The sequence below is a fragment of the Mya arenaria genome, chromosome 17, assembly GCF_026914265.1.
Source record: "Mya arenaria isolate MELC-2E11 chromosome 17, ASM2691426v1".
In the NCBI taxonomy this organism is placed as follows: Eukaryota; Metazoa; Mollusca; class Bivalvia; order Myida; family Myidae; genus Mya; species Mya arenaria.
The window spans coordinates 42,999,263-43,020,078 of NC_069138.1; the positions used below are offsets into that span (position 1 = coordinate 42,999,263).

The following is a 20,816-nucleotide window of genomic DNA, read 5'->3' on the forward strand; positions in this document are numbered from 1 at the left end:
TCCCTCGTTAAGTGACTTTCCCTCGTTGTGCTTCCCTCGTTAAGTTTGTTTCCCTCGTTGAGCTGCCCTCGTTGTGCTCCCCTCGTTAAGTGCATTTCCCTTGTTGTGCTTCCCTCGTTAAGTGCATTTCCCTCGCTGTGCTTCCCTCGTTGTGCTCCCCTCGTTAAGTGCATTTCCCTCGTTGTGTTTCCCTCGCTGTGCTTCCCTTGTTGTGCTTCCCTCGTTAAGTGCATTTCCCTTGTTGTGCTTCCCTCGTTAAGTGCATTTCCCTCGCTGTGCTTCCCTCGTTGTGCTCCCCTCGTTAAGTGCATTTCCCTCGCTGTGCTTCCCTTGTTGTGCTTCCCTCGTTAAGTTTGTTTCCCTCGTTGTGCTGCCCTCGCTGTGCTTCCCTTGTTGTGCTTCCCTTGTTGTGCTTCCCTTGTTGTGCTTCCCTCGTTCAGTGCCTTTCCCTCGTTGTGCTTCCCTCGTTGTGCTTCCCTCGATAAGTGCATTTCCCTCGTTGAGCTGCCCTCGTTGTGCTTCCCTCGTTCAGTGCATTTCCCTTGTTGTGCTTCCCTTGTTGTGCTTCCCTCGTTCAGTGCATTTCCCTTGTTGTGCTTCCCTCGTTGTGCTTCCCTCGTTCAGTGCCTTTCCCTTGTTGTGCTTCCCTTGTTGTGCTTCCCTCGTTAAGTGCATTTCCCTCGTTGAGCTGCCCTCGTTGTGCTTCCCTCGTTAAGTGCATTTCCCTTGTTGTGCTTCCCTCGTTGTGCTTCCCTCGTTGTGCTTCCCTCGTTAAGTGCATTTCCCTCGTTGAGCTGCCCTCGTTGTGCTTCCCTCGTTCAGTGCATTTCCCTTGTTGTGCTTCCCTTGTTGTGCTTCCCTCGTTAAGTGCATTTCCCTTGTTGTGCTTCCCTCGTTGTGCTTCCCTCGTTAAGTGCATTTCCCTCGTTGAGCTGCCCTCGTTGTGCTTCCCTCGTTCAGTGCATTTCCCTTGTTGTGCTTCCCTTGTTGTGCTTCCCTCGTTAAGTGCATTTCCCTCGTTGAGCTGCCCTCGTTGTGCTTCCTTCGTTAAGTGCATTTCCCTTGTTGTGCTTCCCTCGTTGTGCTTCCCTCGTTGTGCTTCCCTCGTTAAGTGCAATTCCCTCGTTGAGCTGCCCTCGTTGTGCTTCCCTCGTTCAGTGCATTTCCCTTGTTGTGCTTCCCTTGTTGTGCTTCCCTTGTTGTGCTTCCCTCGTTGTGCTTCCCTCGTTGTGCTTCCCTCGTTAAGTGCATTTCCCTCGTTGAGCTGCCCTCGTTGTGCTTCCCTCGTTCAGTGCATTTCCCTCGTTGTGCTTCCCTTGTTGTGCTTCCCTCGTTAAGTGCATTTCCCTCGTTGAGCTGCCCTCGTTGTGCTTCCCTCGTTCAGTGCCTTTCCCTTGTTGTGCTTCCCTCGTTGTGCTTCCCTTGTTGTGCTTCCCTCGTTAAGTGCATTTCCCTTGTTGTGTTTCCCTCGTTCAGTGCATTTCCCTCGCTGTGCTTCCCTCGTTGTGCTTCCCTTGTTGTGCTTCCCTCGTTAAGTGCCTTTCCCTTGTTGTGCTTCCCTCGTTAAGTGCCTTTCCCTTGTTGTGCTTCCCTTGTTGTGCTTTCCTTGTTGTGCTTCCCAGGTTAAGTGCCTTTCCCTTGTTGTGCTTCCCTCGTTAAGTGTCTTTCCCTCGTTGTGCTACCTTCGTTAAGTGCATTTCCCTCGTTGTGCTTCACTCGTTGTTCTTTCCTCGTTGTGTTACCTTCGTTAAGTGCATTTCCCTCGTTGTGCTTCCCTCGTTGTGCTTCCCTCAAATTGTTTCTCTCGTTCCGCTTCCCTCAGTGTGCTTCCCTCGTTGTGCTTTCCTCGTTAAGTATCTTTCCCTCGCTGTGTTTCCCTCGTAAAGTGCCTTTCCCTCGCTGTGCTTCCCTCGTAAAGTGCCTTTCCCTCGCTGTGCATCCCTCGTAAAGTGCCTGTCTATCGGTGTGCATCCCTCGTAAAGTGCCTCTCCATCGGTGTGCATCCCTCGTAAAGTGCCTGTCAATCGGTGTGCATCCCTCGTAAAGTGCCTCTCCATCGCTGTGTTTCCCTCGTAAAGTGCCTGTCCATCGGTGTGCATCCCTCGTAAAGTGCCTTTTCATCGCTGTGTTTCCCTCGTAAAGTGCCTCTCCATCGCTGTGTTTCCCTCGTAAAGTGCCTTTCCATCGCTGTGTTTCCCTCGTAAAGTGCCTTTCCATCGCTGTGTTTCCCTCGTAAAGTGCCTCTCCATCGCTGTGTTTCCCTCGTAAAGTGCCTCTCCATCGCTGTGTTTCCCTCGTAAAGTGCCTTTCCATCGCTGTGTTTCCCTCATAAAGTGCCTTTCCATCGCTGTGTTTCCCTCGTAAAGTGCCTTTCCATCGCTGTGTTTCCCTCGTAAAGTGCCTTTCCATCGCTGTGTTTCCCTCGTAAAATGCCTCTCCATCGCTGTGTTTCCCTCGTAAAGTGCCTCTCCATCGCTGTGTTTCCCTCGTAAAGTGCCTCTCCATCGCTGTGTTTCCCTCGTTAAGTGCCTCTCCATCGCTGTGTTTCCCTCGTAAAGTGCCTCTCCATCGCTGTGTTTCCCTCGTAAAGTGCCTCTCCATCGCTGTGTTTCCCTCGTAAAGTGCCTCTCCATCGCTGTGTTTCCCTCGTAAAGTGCCTCTCCATCGCTGTGTTTCCCTCGTAAAGTGCCTCTCCATCGCTGTGTTTCCCTCGTAAAGTGCCTCTCCATCGCTGTGTTTCCCTCGTAAAGTGCCTCTCCATCGCTGTGTTTCCCTCGTAAAGTGCCTTTCCATCGCTGTGTTTCCCTCGTAAAGTGCCTCTCCATCGCTGTGTTTCCCTCGTAAAGTGCCTCTCCATCGCTGTGTTTCCCTCGTAAAGTGCCACTCCATCGCTGTGTTTCCATCGTAAAGTGCCACTCCATCGTTGTGCGTCCGTCGTTTAGTACCTTCCCCCAGTTGTTCTTTTCTCGGTAAGTGCCTTGTTAGTCATGTTGTGCCTTTAAAACCCATAGTTAGTTTTTACTATTGTATCTGCCCCTGTATTTTCCACCGTATTACTTATATTCAAAAGTATTATATTTCAAAGCAAAGAGTAATTGATTTTTGAATTCCGGACTTCGCTTTTATTTTAGAAACGTCATGAAAAAACAAGCCCATTTCCCAACGAGTGCCATCGTTTATATAATAATGAGGAGTGTATGGTATCGAGGGAACAAAATTAGTAATTGTTTCACTCACAATACAAATGAGTAAAATTTACATATAGTGTCATAAAAGCTCCAATTAATATTCGATATGCGATGTTTACACATTTGACAAGGGCCCTTGCAAATTACAAGCACGTGTGTACCGACGTAAAAATGGTATGAGACCTGGGAAGCGTCTTCAAAATAATTTCATCACTACTGTTTATGCCATCTCATCCAAGGTTATAAAAATATGGTTAACTATTAAAATATAAAATCCAATTAGTGTTCAAGTGAACTTCAAGTGAATTTTATCCGCCTTGGTCCAGCACATGCGTGATTTGTCATTTATTTATTCATTGATATTTATTCACGGTAGCAGCTTTTATATTGTGCACCGCAGGTCCCAACGATGGCATCTCTTCAAATTATGTTCGAGTGAAGAAAGCAATGCTTGTTGCATTTCTGTTTGCAGTCAATTAGTCATTAAACAGAGATGTCACTTCTCCTATCATTTACTTTAATTTTAACAATTATTAAGACAATATCAACAAACAATTGGATAACGAAAGAAAATGAGTGTGATGTGAATATAGCTATAATCATAACACAGCCCGAGGAAATAAACATCTTAAACTCAACAACTGCTATTTCTGTGATCAGCTGTTCAAATTGGTGTTGTGGCCTCATAGCCAGTTCGTTCATCTACAAAGTTTCTACAAAAGCATGTGAATGTTGCAATGAAACATCAACGGCATTTACAGAGGACCCATCAAAGGCATCAGGAATTTACTACGGTCAAAAAAGAAACGGTATTCAGGTACATTTTGTATTGTTCTTAAAGATTCACTATTACTCCCAAATGATATTTAACACAATTAATACAATTGTTTTAATACACCGAAACGGATGAATTCATATCGACCGCAATGGTTCTTATGAAGGATAGTGAGTTTAATTTGAAAGAAAGCTGTCGAAACACGGTATTTCTACCTTTTGAGGCGAAAGTAAACCCTGGGTCCGTATTCAATAAGCATCTTAGTAACAATTTTCAACTTAGTAAAAAAATGCCTTTTTTCTAATTTGAATTTTACGAAAACGAACAAAGTTTGTACACCAAAAATATGAAAATCAGCAAGAAAATGGTCTTGATAATATATGCATATGAATAAATCTGATGAAAAGAAGCGGGTTTTTAAAATAATCGATGTAAAAAAAAAACGAAGTCCTCACTAAGTTAAAATATTCACTAAGATGCTTATTGAATACCGCCCCAGAGTTAATCATTTAGCACTCACCAATCATTTAAAAAATGCGTTTTCAGCTAGTAAATACATTGTTATCAGTAATTAAAAACATTATTTAGTAAGTAGCTGAAAGTTTATATCTCAAAATGTATGTTTTGTTATACATATGTATGGTTTAATTTTGAATAAGAGTGTCACTTTAACTTTTTATACTTTTTTTTGTAATACTAGTAATAAAAAGTATGTAGAGATTCGTTGAGTAGTCGGCTTATTTCATGATTGCGTAGTGTTTTAGATTTTTGTGACTGCAGAACAAAAAAAAACGAAATAGCAGAATTGTGCGCAATGTTTTTGATATGATATTTGTTCGTGATTTCCTATTTCGCTGTATAATTTTAGATATCTAAAGACGGGGGGTTTCTGCGCCGTCACGTGACGCCAGAGCGACTAGATTGTCAAGCTTTGTACGAGGAAGGTTTTATGACGGGCGGTGTGTACGCAATACGGCCGCCGGGAGGGGATGTCACGGACACGTGGTGTGATATGGAGGACGGTGGATGGACGGTCATCTCCTTGCGGCGAGACGGGTCTGAGGATTTTAACCGTGGATGGGAGCAATATGTTGCTGGCTTTGGAAACAGAACAGGTTTGTTTGACATATACGCGTACTTTATCATTTTTCTCTGGTATATATTATGCATCCTTAACAACTATCGATATAGGTATATACATTTATCGATGGGAAGATGGAAAGGCAAAAGGAATGTGCTTTTATACTTATGCTTCTTAACAGAAATCAAAGCAATGCTTTTTTGCATAGCAGGTTAAGTCGAAGAAATGTGGATAGTCTGGTGTTGTTCTCGATGCCACTGTGTTTCCAACTGAATCTTGACATTCGACCAACATTTCAGAAATCACAACTTGTCTAGCTTTATTGGTTAGATGTCAATTTTAATTTTTAAGTAGAGCGTTGATGTATGTGATCTAGGTTTTTCTCACTTGCTAGCCATTCGAAGCTCCTCGGCCCTTTTTACCGAAAACAACCTCGGTTGTATATGGACGGTTTACAATGTTAAAAATCAGCACACTTTAACTACGCTGCAAGCAATATTAATTTCAATTTAGCAGTTGAACTTAATGACTTAACTTTTGGGAATCTTAATTATGTTTGCGATGATACACTTCACTGGCAATCAATTTAAAATAAGATCTACATATACAAGCTAAAACACTTCATTTAAATAATAATATAAATCAAATTTTTACGAACTAATTTTACTGATGTACCGGCAAACGGCAGGTTTTTTTCGTATAAAATGGCCGGGGAGTTCCAAATGATGTGCAAGCATACGCCGGGGCATATGCACCATATTTCGCAAATTGCATATAGTCCTTTTAATTCATGACTCATTTTATTTAATTAAAGGCGAGTTCTGGCTTGGCCTTGAAAATATACACCGGCTTACACTCCTCAATACATCTGTGAGAGTCTACGTGGACTCGCTTGGTGATAAGTCACCTAGCGCCGTGAATGCCATTTACAGCACATTTGTCGTCAACGACGAGTCTACCAACTACCGGCTTGAGATTGGCGGCTTTACGGGCAATTGTGGTGACAGTATGGCTTATCACAATGGAATGCAGTTCACTACTTTCGATAACGACAATGACAGGAGCTCTGTCAACTGTGCCGTAAAGTTCACTGGGGGAAATTGGTTTAAAGCCTGTCATGAAGCACATCCAAATGGGTTGTACCTTGGAGGTGCACATGATCAGGACGGAAAAGGGTTGTCGTGGAACACATGTTGGAAACACAACTATTCAGCTAGGATTTTCATTAACAAAATTAAAAGAAACTAAAGAAGGGAATCCTTTTCAAATAATCAAAATGTGACTTATTAAATAAGCCATCGGTTTGATTCATTAAAAATGCACTCTTACTCCCAAATAAGATTTACCACAATTCATAATATCGTTTTAATATTCCAAAATGAATGAATAAATGTCAAAAACAATGGTTGTTGTAAAGGATACCAAGTTCAATTTGAAAGAAATGAGCATAGTGCACGGTATTCCTTCCTACTGAATAGTAGACCATAGTAAATTTTTTAGCATTCACCAATCATTTAATATTTTGCGCTTTCTGCTATCAAATACACATATTTTACAAGTGTATGAATTGATTTTGAAACAGAGTGGATAATTTCTACTATAAGTTGTTATCTTAGTATTTGTAGCATTGCAGAAATATGATTTTCCTGTTCTCAGCTCATCATCGATATAAGACGTAATGTTCGTGTTTTTCGTGTTTTATGGCTGACTGTGACAGTGTGTGTATACCACGTGATAAATTGCGTCATACATGCTACGTCGGAAGGCAATATTTTGATTCGATTGAAGACTTTACACAAAGATAACTTTTCTTATTCTTTACCATTTTAAATGAAACATAGCGCAGTTTACGCAGCTTACGGAGCCCCGCGTTCGGTCTTTTACCAAAGTTTGATTGAGAGTTTAGTTTCTTAAAACACTTCGACAAACCTTTTCACAATACGGCCGTCTGACTGAGCACTGTCAAAACATCGTTTGAAAACAGGTTTGTCGAAGTGTTTGATAAAACTAATCACCTTATCAAACTCCTGTAATAAAACGAAGGTGGGGCTCTTTAAGCGGCATAGTCTGACCTTTGTTTTATTTCAAATGATGTAGTAAAAGAAAAGTTATCTATGATTTAAGTCTTCTTTTAAAGCAAAATCTTGCCTTCCGACGTAGCATATATGACGTAATTTATCACGTGATATACACACACTGTGAGGACAACATAAATGTAAACAATACTTTCAACGCATTCTTACCGTCACGACTTAATTATTAATGGCCGTAGCAACTTCAGATCTTCTTTCGAGCCGATGGGAAGTCAAAGAGATGTGGCAACATGTCGCCTGAGGTTGGACCCATGTCATTTCTCGAAGTTCTTCAAGAGAACTCTCAACCGTTATTCGTACTACCATTTGAAGAAATTTACAGTGTTATACACCATTTCATAATGGTTTTGTTTATATACATGTTGTACGCTAGTATGTCTCTAATAGTTATATAATGGCTGTGTACATGTTGATTTTTTAAATATGTGAATTATATATGAATATGCATGAATGAGACATTAATAAAAACTTAAGCTGAAATTTTAGTCGAATTGGGATACTGTTTCTATAAAGCCATCAATTTTGTTCTTGGAACAGAAATGTAAAGGTTTTGATATCGATGTCCTGTTTTGTGATTTCAGTGGCTGGTGTTTCACGTTAAGTGTCGGTTTGGATTTGTTTTTGTGAAACTTAAATTTCAGGCCCTAGGCTTGTCTTTGTATTTTCCATAAACAAAAAAGTATCATTCTCTTTCCCCGTTTGATCGCTTAAAGTACATAAAGGTATCCGATGTTGTGTCTGAAGATGTTGCCATTCCAGGGGCACACCTGTATGGACGCAGGCTTTATGGCATGTGGTGTACCGGGATAAGGCATGTTGCGGAAGCTCAAGCAAGTAGGAATGCCTGGGCAGCTTCTGAATGGATGTCGGCTCAACTTATATTTGCCAACCATTTTATGTCGGATTTGTAGAAAATATGCGTTTAGAGTACTTAATAATTCACCAATTTAGATTAATATGTACAGCAATTATTTTGGGTGGTATACAAAATGTCCACATTTCTATTAAGACTTCATCTCAATAACGACCTATATATTCATATATTTAAGAGTTCCGATCGGAGTGTGCCATATTACGCCCACCCTGACGCTTGGATATTCCCCTGGGGCCGTATTCAATATAGTTCCTATCCTTAACCTTAGACATGCTTTAGAAATTCCATTCAGTCAAATGGTCAATTATTTTTGTCCAATCAAAACACGCAGATTTTACTCTAAAAATTAATTGAAATCTAAGGTGGTTATTGAATTTGACGCCTGATCTTTATAGTTGTTTGACTAACTGACTTAGATGTAGCAGCTTAAAGCTGCACTCTCGCAGATTGAACTTTTTTTTTTTTTTTTAAAAAACATGTATTGAAACGAGTCAATTTTTGCAAACACCTATGGAAACCAGTGATATCAGACTGCTGACAAAAATCAGACCGCAGCTTTTCATATTTATGTTCAAAACTGGATGTTTTATGCATATTTCCCAAGCGTTAGTAACATTATTTTTCAAATAGAAATATGAAAAATTGCGATCTGATCTTTTTTCAGCAGTCTTTATATCAATGATTGTTAGATAGTTAGACAGTTACGCAAAAAGTGGCTCATTCCAAGACAAAAAATAAGTTGTCAAAACGGTAAATCTGTGAGAGTGCAGCTTTAATTGTCATGTTAAGCGACATTTTCACACAGATCGAGTCAGTGCCATTATATGCCGAATGTCCTCTGTTGTGATAAAATACTAATTTATCAACATCCGAATATGTCGTCACCAGCAGTTCTTTTGAACAACGCAAAGACAGAAGCTGACAATATGGTGGCTTTTGTAGTAAAAAAAGTATGTGTGTCAAATGACAGTCGATGATTGTCCGATAATTTTGCACAGAGAGCTCTGGCCATATTGATACACTTTTTATTCAATGGGATTTCTCTATTTATCAGTGTCTCCGTAGCAGAACAACATATATCATATATAATTACACATATACATAAAACCTTGGAAAACTTTAAAAACACAAGTCCTTTTTGCTAAATGAAAAATGTCCAACCCAGTAAATTCCTCGTGAATTAAGTTTTATTTAATGTTTATTTCATTTTTAAAGCTTAGACTGGAGCTCTTGTTATGATTTGTGTATTGCATGAAACTCTTTATTCGCGAACAACATAATGTAGACCATCTCTGACGTTATCTCGATGGTTTGATATGTACTGATATAAATTATGCATATATATATATATATATATGTGTGTGTACACGCTCCTTTCGTAAGCAATATCTCGCTTTATCAAAGATAAGACTGTATTTAGTTGCACAGTATTTCAAGTTTGCCTTAAAGATGGAACGGACTGTGGTTACGTTGAAATTGACAATTCGTACGTAGAATCAATATTATTATAATCAATTTATATTATATTGTATCCAGTATCGATCAAAATGAAACTGATTAATGCGTTTAGCAATGGACTTACAACACACGAGTAGATATTTCTAAAATAAGAATCATATCTCAATATTATTCATTTAAAGATGCACTCTTAGTCCCAAATAAGATTAACCACAATTAATACAATACTTTTAATATATCAAAACGGATGAATAAATGTCGTAAACAATGGTTCGTATGAAGAATATCGAGTTTAATTTGAAAGAGAGGTGCAGAAAAACACGGTATTTTTACCATACGAAACGATAGTAGATCACAGTAAATCTTTTATCATTCACCAATCATTTAATATTTATGTGTTTTCAGCTATTAAATACACGGTTAAAATCTTTTTATCAGAAATATTTTCCACAAATGCATCGTTAAGTAAGTAGTTAAAGGTTTATCACGCAAAAGTTATTTTTGTTAAAGTATTAATTTTGAATAAGAGTGTCACTTTGATGAAACTATAAGAACATGCTCAGGAGCAATACTCTGCTGTCGAACACACTGGCACCGGATTTTCAAACTTAATCATTTTTTTAAAAACTCAAAAAAAATCTTATATTTCCTTACTAAAAATTATAATACCGAATATGTGAAAAAAAATTAATTAAATATGCACTGTATAATATACTAACGTGAGTAATAAGATGATTACGTGACCCGGGTAGAGAAACGTTCAATACCATGTTAGTATATTATACAGTACAAAGTGCATATTTTATTATTTTTTTTCACATATTCGGTATCATAATTTTTAGTAAGGAATTATAAGATTTTTTTTTGATTTTTTAAAAAAAATGATTAAGTTTGAAAATCCGGTGCCAGTGGTCGAACACAATGGCATGAACCTGAGGTAGAAACTCATGAGACAGATAAGTCAAAATTTCATAGGCATACATATATATAGAAGAGTACAATGTTTTTTTTAATATAAAAGTTTGTATATTACATACAATCAATGAATGTATTTAAGATATTCTTAAATAGAGCATCTGTCACGAGTCGTCAAATAATACAAAATGATTTATTCAATTATTCCTTTGGGATATGAGTCAAAACATGTACTTTTTTGAATTACCATAGGCTGTTAAGTGGTAAAATGATTTGAGCATCTTAAATAATTTCTTCTGCGCATATGATATAATAACACCCAATGCTTTTGATTAAAAGTGAAAATAGAAAAATCGTCAGACTTTAAAAATTTGAATGGATCAATGAAGTGTTATTACGTAGTTAATACTGCACTACATCCATTTTCATTTAAAAGCGCAAATTGAATTCACGTGTGAACGTTCCAAACGATAATCGACGAGTATAATCGCAGAAAACCCGTACAAGTGTGTTATTATGTTTAGTAACATTAATAGTTTTTTTTGTTCAAATTAATTTTATCGTAACGTTTGTTATTGTTTGGATAGGAAGCGTGTACTGCAAACGTGCGTAACTAACATTTGCGAAGTAAGTATGCCGCTGAAATTACCACGCCGGTGATTCGTCGGGGGCATTCATACGTCACTTCATTTGTACAGAAGAGTACTTGAGAGTGTAAATATATTATTAATAATCACATGCAAGAAACAAATCATGCGTTTGGCATGAAACACATGAATTTACCATCATGCAAATCAAGTGCACCGGAAACAACGACCAATGATGGGCATCGAAAAATTGTTTGAGTTGATTTATGAGAAAGTAAGGTTCCTTGGGGATCATTTCTATGATTGTTTATTTTTGTTTATAATATCGCTAAGGCCATGGCGCAAGTTGATATAATGCTACACTTGCAATTGCTGCCACTGAGCTATGTCAATCAAACTGAGACAGCTTTCTATAGGTCTTTGGTGTTACCATTTTGTGCCTGTTTCAGAATGCCCCCCTACCCCAACACCCTCGTGTTTTTGCCCGATCGTGCATACGTCTGTATTTCTTTGTATACCTTAAGACCAAAACGGTATTCTTGAGAGTTTAAAGTGCACATTGTATGTATTACAGTGTTGGCTACTTTCCTGATCGTCACTGTATCCTCTCTTAGTACGGGTCCGCCGTGCGCAGATATTGACCAATCAGGATGCATCGGAAATCCGAATTTGTGCGCCGATCCCCTTCTTTCGCAAACCGTTTGTCCACGCACGTGTAATAAATGTCGTAAGCTTGATTATTCGTATTTACATTTTACCAGCCAATAAAAACATGCGCGCCCTTTAAAAATATAAAGAAAAGCTAACTCCCAAGAGGTTTAACGCGCATTTGACTTAAGTAAAAATACATTTTCTCACAGATTACAGAATACGGTCGAACCCCGTTGGCTCGAACTCCTTGAGACCGGCGAAAATACGTCGAGCCTTGGAAATTTCGAGCCAAGCGGGAATGCTTACATTCAATATAAAGAAATTGATTCTTTACATCCAGTTTGAGCCAACGAGAGAATCGAGCCAAGCGAGTTCGAGCCATCGGAGTTCGACTGCATGTTCAAATTAAGCTATTATATTTATTGTAATGACCAATGAGTGTTTTCATAGTACACAAGATTACATTGTTCAATGTTCGATGTCCGGCCACATAATGCAATGGCACAATGACTACAAGCAAGTTGACAAGACAACAAAGTTTACATGCATATGATTCAACGTAGTTCTAGACTAGGTGAAAACAGATGAAAACTACCCTCCTCTTTATGGAGGCTATTCGTTGCCAAAAGTCCAGACGTGTATGTGTGTATTTTAGGTTTGTAACATTGATGATTTACCAATTTACATTTTACAACCGCCAACTCATCGGTTGTATGTTTACATTTTACACTGCACATTTTCATTTTTCATTCAGTTTTAATCTCGTTGCATCTATTCAACAGACGATTCAGTCGTATTTATAAAGTTGTGTATGTTAAACACACGTCATTCTGTGAAAGTCACATGCCGGGTTTTACATTGCGGTGTGTAGAAGACAGATTTCAGTTCGTAGTTCTACAAAGTACATTGTATGGTGGTGACTTTTCATTCGCAGTTGAAAATGTTTACGAGATGAATTTAATTTTATTTATAGATAGCTCCGCCTTAACCATGTCTTAACTCCGCCTTAACCCTGTTTTAACTCCTCCTTACGTCTTTCGGAAATTTCCGCTATCACTCGGCTCTATTTAAACCAATTATGAATACTTTGGACCATGGACATTGCGAACGTTATTATGGACATTACGAATCATCTATATTATGACATTATGGACTATGATTTGGAAACAGGATGGATTATAAATTATTTCATGTCGAATAAAATAATATATGATATTACAACATGTTTTTGTCTATATAATAGTAATTAATACGCACATATGACATGAAATGAGATGTATGCAAAATGATACTTGACTTAAATACAACAAAATGTAAGTCATTAGCATTGAATTATACTTCAAGAATGAAAAGTCCCATTGTCTTATTTTTCTTTTAAAGCTGCACTCTCACAGATTGACCGTGTTGACAACTATCTTTATTTTTTTGTTTTGGAATTAGCCAATTTTTGCGTAAATGTCTGGATACCAGTGGTATAAGACTGCTAACAAAAGATCAGATACAGTTTTTCAGTTTTACGTTCGCAAATTGATGTTTTATGGCTAAAAGTGATACTACAGTAACGTTTTAAGAAAAATGAAAAATGTCGGCAGTTTTCCAAACAATTTAGATCTGTTTTAGTGTAAGTAATATTATTATTTGTATAGAAAGCATTGCTGCCAAAATCAGCCGAGTCTGGGATAAAAAAAAGGTTGTCAAAACTGTCAGTCTGTGAGAGTGCAGCTTTAAATTACTATAAACACTATTTTAAATTATACCATTAGAGGACACTTTCTTGCCTTTTTGCTATGTTTAAGATTGCAAGTAATTTAAAATAATTTAAAATTTACGAAGAAAAAAATCTAAATTTTCATTAAGTTGAAATTATTCAAGATGCCCCAGGTTTCTTACCTGGTAGCTGGAACTGTATGGATAAAATACACTTAGATTACAACTTCATATAACTCGTACATAATACTGTAACGAATATTATTTTATAGGTAATTAATAAAGTATTTTAATGATGAAGTCAATTTATTGCCAATAAACAAGTATTACTTGCTGCTACCTTTTATACCCCACCCACACTCAACAGTCAGGGCTTTTTTCACATTTAGGTGAAGCGGACCTAGCCCTTTTGGAGGGGAAAAATCGCGAGTTTGTTTTTCTAATCTAAGATTCACAATATCTATTTTTTCATGTTCTTTAAATCCCCCACTTGATTGTTATGGTTCACAGTGGCAGATCCCCTAATTCATAACTGGGGAACACAAGTGGGTTGGAGGGTTGTTCTTCCATCCACATGGATATTTTGTTTCAATGATGTATTGAAATTACACGTTTACACCATACATGCTTATTAAGATAGTAAATGTATAACATCAGACAAAACTATGTGGATATCATTATGATGTCCATCAAAAGTTTCGTGGGTTTGCTTGAGCAGGTTTTGAACAAGGACTTACGTTAGAGGGGCGTTACTTAGGGGCACAACTTTTTGGACATGATCCCTCGAGTGGGCATGACATTAATATGTTTAAAATGTGGGAAGTGGGGTTTAGGGGTACTCCCCCTAGAATATTTTAAATATTTTTAGTCTGAATTGGTGCATTGTGGCGTAATTAAGTATTTTTTTCTGAGAAATATTGACAAAAAAATAACCTTTAAGTTTACTTGCGGGCCAACTGGGGGGGACACAGGCCCTACAGCCCCACCCCCCACTGAAAGACCCGCCCATGGTCCACTTGTAAATAAAATAAATGAACAATTTTTGCTTGCTTGGGTATATAAGTAAAAAAAAAACACTTAACAGTGGCAGTATAAATCTGGATCCGTGAGCCCAGCTCAGATACACCCAACTGCAATTGACTAAATAATATGGTGATTTATAACCCATTTAGGAACATTGATCGTCAAAATAAAAGATAAAGTTAATTTTAGTTTTTATTGTGAAATAAAGAGAGAGTACTCGGACTTACAACCGGGAATTTACAGGAGGTAGGCGAAGATGTTATCTCTCTTGAAATAAAGGAAAGAAAATCTGATTCGTTAGCTCCGCCCATTCACCTTCGTTTCTTCCGGTGACATTTACCATATAAGGTATAGGCGAAATCGTCTATCCTTGTAATTCTGAACTTGTCAATTGACTTTTGTAAACCGGGACTTGTTGGACTGCAAATGTTCATTTTACGAATGCGAGTGTCGACTGTAGGATTGCAGTTTTACATATGCATGATTCGGCTTTCTAAATTACATCATCATATTGTTAAAGGCAAGTTATACGATCTCTGTTTTAGTGAGTTTATACAGGGTCGATCTGACAAATATACATTAATGACAAATGACAAATCAATACGGAACAACTGACGAATAGAAACAACAGATAGCACGTCTACATTGACAAATGTAAGAGATATTTAGTATGATTAAGAAGCACATTGTGGGAATTACACGTCTGGACTTTTGGCAACGAATAGCCTCCATACCTCTTGTGGTGTCCTTGATCTAAAGTTTTCCTATTAGTAATGACAGATATATATGTGATGTTGTGTGACCTAGTTTTGAGCCTTCTGTTTGGATGCAAACATATCATTCAACTATGAATTATTGGCTTACAGCGGTTTACTGTTTCCACTGTAATGCAACAGTCGCAGATTACACGCACTGTAAGAATATTGTAGCCTGTCCTCACAGTCAGGTAAGATTATACATGTACGAAATTTGTCAATACATGGCGGAGCCGGACCGATGCTTGATAATTGACCCGAGCTATCCATAACGGCCCAAGAAGTAGTCAAATGGACGATTGTCAATTGTAACGCAATAGGCCGACTGCGCTGTGTGTTTATATACTTCATACATATGTTGTTGTAGATGTCCCGTTTTTAGTCTACTATAATCGGCAAAAACAAGTATAAACTAAAGTTCAGTTTTAATGTCCAGAATGGAACTCGCAGCGAGACAATATATCGAGCAAGAGGCTCTATGTATAGGATAGATCCCGAGTAGCCGTTTGATATGGAATTTATCAGCGAGCGTAGCGAGTTGATAATTCCATATCAAACGGCTACTCGTGATCTATCCGACTTAGACAACAGAGAGTGTATTGCTTGTTTCTTAGTCCGATACCATACATTTGTATGAGAAAAATGTCAGGAAAGCACACGAAACAAACATTTCTGTAGTATTAAGAACGTCCTTGTAACATAAGTAGGTGCACGATTTGCACGAGATTTACCAGTTGAAATATCCGACAGAAAAACAGTTGTGTGTGAGATTTATCAAACACTTTTGCAGGCCTATGATTGGCCGGCTGGAGGTAGCTGTTGTCTAATTTCTGTTGAGCACCGAAATTGAACGCGAATTTAGTTTGTGTTCGTCGCAATGACTCCGCCCCTCCCGACTCAGTAGCAATGCAGTCTCGTGACATTTGGCGCGAAAGTTCAACAACCCATCCACTCGCTTCATTTGATCAGGGTTGGTGGCAGTGGATAGTAGTGGACTTAACCCATATATATTAATTAAGGATTCAACTGGAATTGATTTATGTTTTTATAAAAAGAACATAAACACCTAAACGGCGTGGTGTTTTTTAGTCAGAAGCAACAAATTGTTGACATGCTCATCCATATTGACCGTGCTGGAATCATTATTTTCGCTAAAATGATTGTGATTCGCTTTTAAAAAGTGTATGTACACAAGTGTTATTGCGCAATGAATATCACTTGGTTTTGTTCTGAATCGCTAAAAACACCCTGTTCTATTTGTTTTGCTACATAAAGTAACATGTGTTTGAGTTTATATAAAATTACGATTATTTTAAACGTCTGGCGTTTTTTCAGGTCTGCATGCTGAAGCGTCATGTGTCTTACGTCGATGGACACCAGGATTACATCATGCAGTGTGTGGATGTGGCTGTAGGTGCTACCGCTTTCAGAACTTTTAACCCGCAGTTAACCCCAACCCATGCCAGTGAACTCCTTTGTTTAGCTTACCATTCCAAGTCTGTGACCGTAACTTTGATTGATTTATATCTTGTATGAGTACTGTGTTTGTTTTATCGTGTATCGTGAAGTTTTGTGATGTTGTTCCATGTTTCCGGTGTGTGATGGTTTGTTTTGTGTTCTATGTCATTGGCGTTGACCCTGTGCCAGTAAACGGGGTTGTGATTAAACAACTGGACTTGTTTCTGTAGTTTTTCATATAAATATTGATATTCTGTTCGACTCTGGCCAACCAATCGTGTGGCATTAAGATACCCGATGTGCATAGCTTGTCATGTCGTCGAGTCATTGGCAACAAGGTTCAACTGTGATGCCTGATGATCCCATGAAATTTTGTTTTCATTTGGAAGGGTATTACTTATTACTGGTAACAATTATGTAAAAAAAAACGACCAAAAATGCATAACAGATAACGGTATTGCAGTATGTATTTCTTTTCTTTTTTAACTGAAATCTGACGTGAAATGAATTATTTTGCAATTCAAGGCCAAAATGCATGTTTGCAACACGTGTATCGGTAAAATAGTTATATGCTTTTCCTCTCAACATTAAACCCTTTAAAATGATACCAAAGTAATAGTGATACATCACGTCAGTGCGCTGGCACCGGATTTTCAAACTCAATATATATTTTTTTAAATTGCAAAAAAAAATCTTTTAATTCCGAACTAAAAATTATAATACCGAAAATGTGAAAAAAATATTGAAAAATATATTTATTTATTTTTATAAATATGCACCTGGTACCAGTACTGTATAATATACTATACAGTACAAAGTGCATATTTATAAAAAAAATCAATATTTTTTCACATTTTCGGTACATTGTATTATAATTTTTAGTTCGGAATTATAAGAAATTTTTTTAAATTTAAAAAAAAAAATGATTTGCGTTTAAAAATCCGGTGCCAGTGAGAAACGCCAGTAATATTTATTCATTCAAATACGTCCTGCTTTTTCTCAAAAACGAATAAATAAAAAAAAATCCTGCTATAAATTGATCATTAATCTAAGAAGTTAATTACAATATTTCTGAATTACATATCAGTTTATGTAAACGAGCTAATCTAATTTAATTGACAAACAATGATTTATCTGATATTTACCATCGTCTCACAATGCTAATAAAACATCAATCTACAAACAGAGTTGTCGTTCGTTATTTTCATTATTTCATTTAAGTATGCAGAACTGCTCGAACTCGACATTTCCAATCTACTGACTCAGTTCAAACCTAAACGATCACAATCCATATAATTGCTAAAATTTCGCCTTGTTCTGCTGATGTGTCCTTGTTGTTGTTCATGCCACAGTCACATACAAGCAAATTGCTATGATGGAATACATTGGTTTGTCCGTGTAGTTTCAATTCATTCAATTTCATGTCAAACGTATTATTGAAGGTTTGTGACACCAAGAGGTCTGTTCAGCCAAGAGACACGACGACACATTGCTGCAGAGATAACTTTTGCAACAGCCCTGAATATTTTCAAACAACAGCTACACCTTCAACTACACTCTCGACACCAACAACTGTTCTGACAACGCTGTACCACAAGATGACAACTTCCACTAGTACATGTACGCTTAAATTTTCAACTTTTCTATAATGTGTTGCTTACTCCCGCTCGCCTATCATTTCTACCAAATCGAGATATACAATATAAAGATATAGCTATATTCGATTTATAAAAAACAACAACCAATATATGATTGGTCCACCAAGAAAGCATGGTATTTGTGTATGTTGTGTAAGTTTGTCTGTGGTGTTTGTATTTGTGTATGTGATGTTAATATGTTTGTGTCTTATAATAGTTCATGTCCTTTGGGCCCTTTATTTGTGCCCCTAAACAGGGTTTATGTTTGAATTCTCGACTACTGGGCTTGTCCCTGTATTTTCAATGTATTACTTTATTTTTTTCAGATTGCAGCAAAGATGTTGTGTTCATTTTGGACGAGACTATTGACATCCAACCAGTGAAATACTTCATGCGCAGTGTCATTCATACCCTAAAAGTCGGAAATTCGAAAAGCTTGGTTGCCTTGTTTAACACTAATTCACACCACCAATTGGTTTGGCCTTTGAACGGGTAAGAGGTCACATTAAACATTATACATATATAGCTGTTGACTTATAGTACGAAGGTAATGTATTCTGAATTCTGAATTATGTCCAAATACTAAGAGTTCAAGAGTTTGACTTTAGAGGTGTAAGTGAAACTTTGTAAAGTGACCCACATTTCCCCCACTCCCGTCTTCACCCGGAATCGAAGTAAGTCAATAAACGTCACATATTGTTGTATGAAAGATGGGTTACTTTATCGAACATACAAACTGTACATCTGTGATACTTGACTTCTTTCTCTTTACCCACAGCCATACTAGTAAGGAAAGCCTTGTATCAGCATTGGACAACTACCATGGCAATCCAGATTTGATGATGTCGGATCCGATGTACGGGATCCATGCTTATCTTGGAGATATCGAGCAGAACAGTTTCGCAGACAGGTATGGGTATATGTGGGCGTACAAGTGAGGGGTGTATGTGTGTGTGTGTGGGGGGGGGGGGTGCGGGATGTTATATATAATATAGTATCATGCATACCATTCTAGCTGTAAAATTCACCACCATGAGCCAATATTGCAACTAATCGGTAAATTTCTATCAATTCTAACACAAAAAAGTTAAGGGTAAAGTATTTAAGCGAGTTATTGTAACCAACGTCTATCATGTCCTGTATTCTATTGTGTTACACATGTGTACGCTTTCATGGGTTAGTATTCGGATATCGTATTCGTGGCAAATTTTAAGTTGAAAATGGGTTAAAGCTATGCCACGAATTAGTACGGCAATCTGAAGTACTACGAGGATTAACGCTTCGTCAACGATGCGAATGAAAAATTACTTTGTGAATAACTGAGCAAGGGAAGGACGTTAACATAATAAGCTTCCAGGGAAGACATTCAATCCTCTACAAGGGGAACCAGACCCGTTTTAGAAGTACACCAAAAGTCAAGTAACCTTCCGAAGTGAAAAGTGAAACCAGACACTGTGATGACCAGCGGGAACCTGGGTGTAAAATATAAATATAATAATAATATACAGGGCCATCATCGACGGACCGACAACCTACACGTTTTCTCATTCACTCCTATATACTTATCCCTCCACAAACATGTTTTGTGTGTGTGTGTGTGTGTGTGTGTGTGCGCGCGTGCGCGTGCGCGTGCGTGTGCGTGTGAAATATAATTTCTTGTTTGAAGCGTGATGCAATTTTAGCTACATTTCTCATTTCAATTGATTGGTTGATTCGACTGGATTAAACTGTCAGCGTGTATCACTGTTATTTAGAATCGATGTTTGGTCCTTGTACTTTCAGAACTTCGCATAAAGATGGTGTGATTTTAATAACATCAAGACCATACCATCCAACCATTCACTTCGCCATGACGATGTCCTGGCCAATTGATGTGTTCCAAAGATTGCATCACAAAAGCGATGACGTAATTGCAATTGGCATAGGAAGTGACGTCAGCCAGGCGCAACTTCTCCACATAGCTACAACGAATGACCATGTGTTTCAACTAAACGGAGTGAACGCTCTCTACAACATGGCTATGATTAACAAAATTGTGCAGTTAATTTGTTAGTAATAAATTAAAAACGTAAATTCAGTGTCAATATCAATCAGAAAATACCTTAACCTCCAATAAATTGGAATAAAGTTATTGTTCTTACTCTAAGTATTCAAACAGATGTAAGCTTAATGTTACACCACTGTAGCGCCACCACTACTCAACAGCGCAACCACTAGTGCAACAGCGCCACCACTTTTATAAATATGTGCATTTTTGCTTTTTAAGAAGTGCTTATTAGTTTTGTTGTGTTCCGGCATAGGTCCTATACATTACAATTATGTTTGCATGCGTGAGAATGTTCTTACGGGGTGTGTAAGCACCGAAATATACTTGCTATGCAATCAGATCTCAAAACATGCACAAGTCCGATTCGGGAGAAAAGCTCCTGGCACCACAGTTTGCACACTATTGAAACGAAATAGTAACCAGCCTACAGTAGAAGTGTTCTTACACGGTACCACATTCTTCGATTTTCGAAATATGTCCGTTAAATGAAATTATCAAATAAAATATAAATCATACTCTCGTTTGTTCATGTAAACATAGGGCACAGCTCCACCACGGAAGTTTCGA

General features: G+C 37.9%; 2 protein-coding genes across 2 annotated transcripts; one reads left to right on the forward strand and one right to left on the reverse strand.

Annotated features, from left to right (window-relative positions):
* Positions 1-574: 574 nt before the first annotated feature.
* On the reverse strand, positions 575-1,057 carry LOC128223510 (ribosome-binding protein 1-like). The gene has a single exon (XM_052932789.1). It carries the CDS (start codon positions 1,055-1,057, stop codon positions 575-577), a length of 483 nt encoding a protein of 160 aa, XP_052788749.1.
* A 2,842-nt stretch (positions 1,058-3,899) lies between these two features.
* LOC128222728 (uncharacterized) lies at positions 3,900-20,275 on the forward strand. The gene is made up of 9 exons (XM_052931825.1): positions 3,900-4,005; positions 4,832-5,078; positions 11,546-11,698; positions 15,219-15,298; positions 16,443-16,517; positions 18,008-18,185; positions 18,529-18,694; positions 18,981-19,112; positions 19,985-20,275. Exons 2-9 carry the CDS (start codon positions 4,913-4,915, stop codon positions 20,253-20,255), a joined length of 1,221 nt encoding a protein of 406 aa, XP_052787785.1. The 5' UTR covers positions 3,900-4,005; positions 4,832-4,912; the 3' UTR covers positions 20,256-20,275.
* Positions 20,276-20,816: the final 541 nt, after the last annotated feature.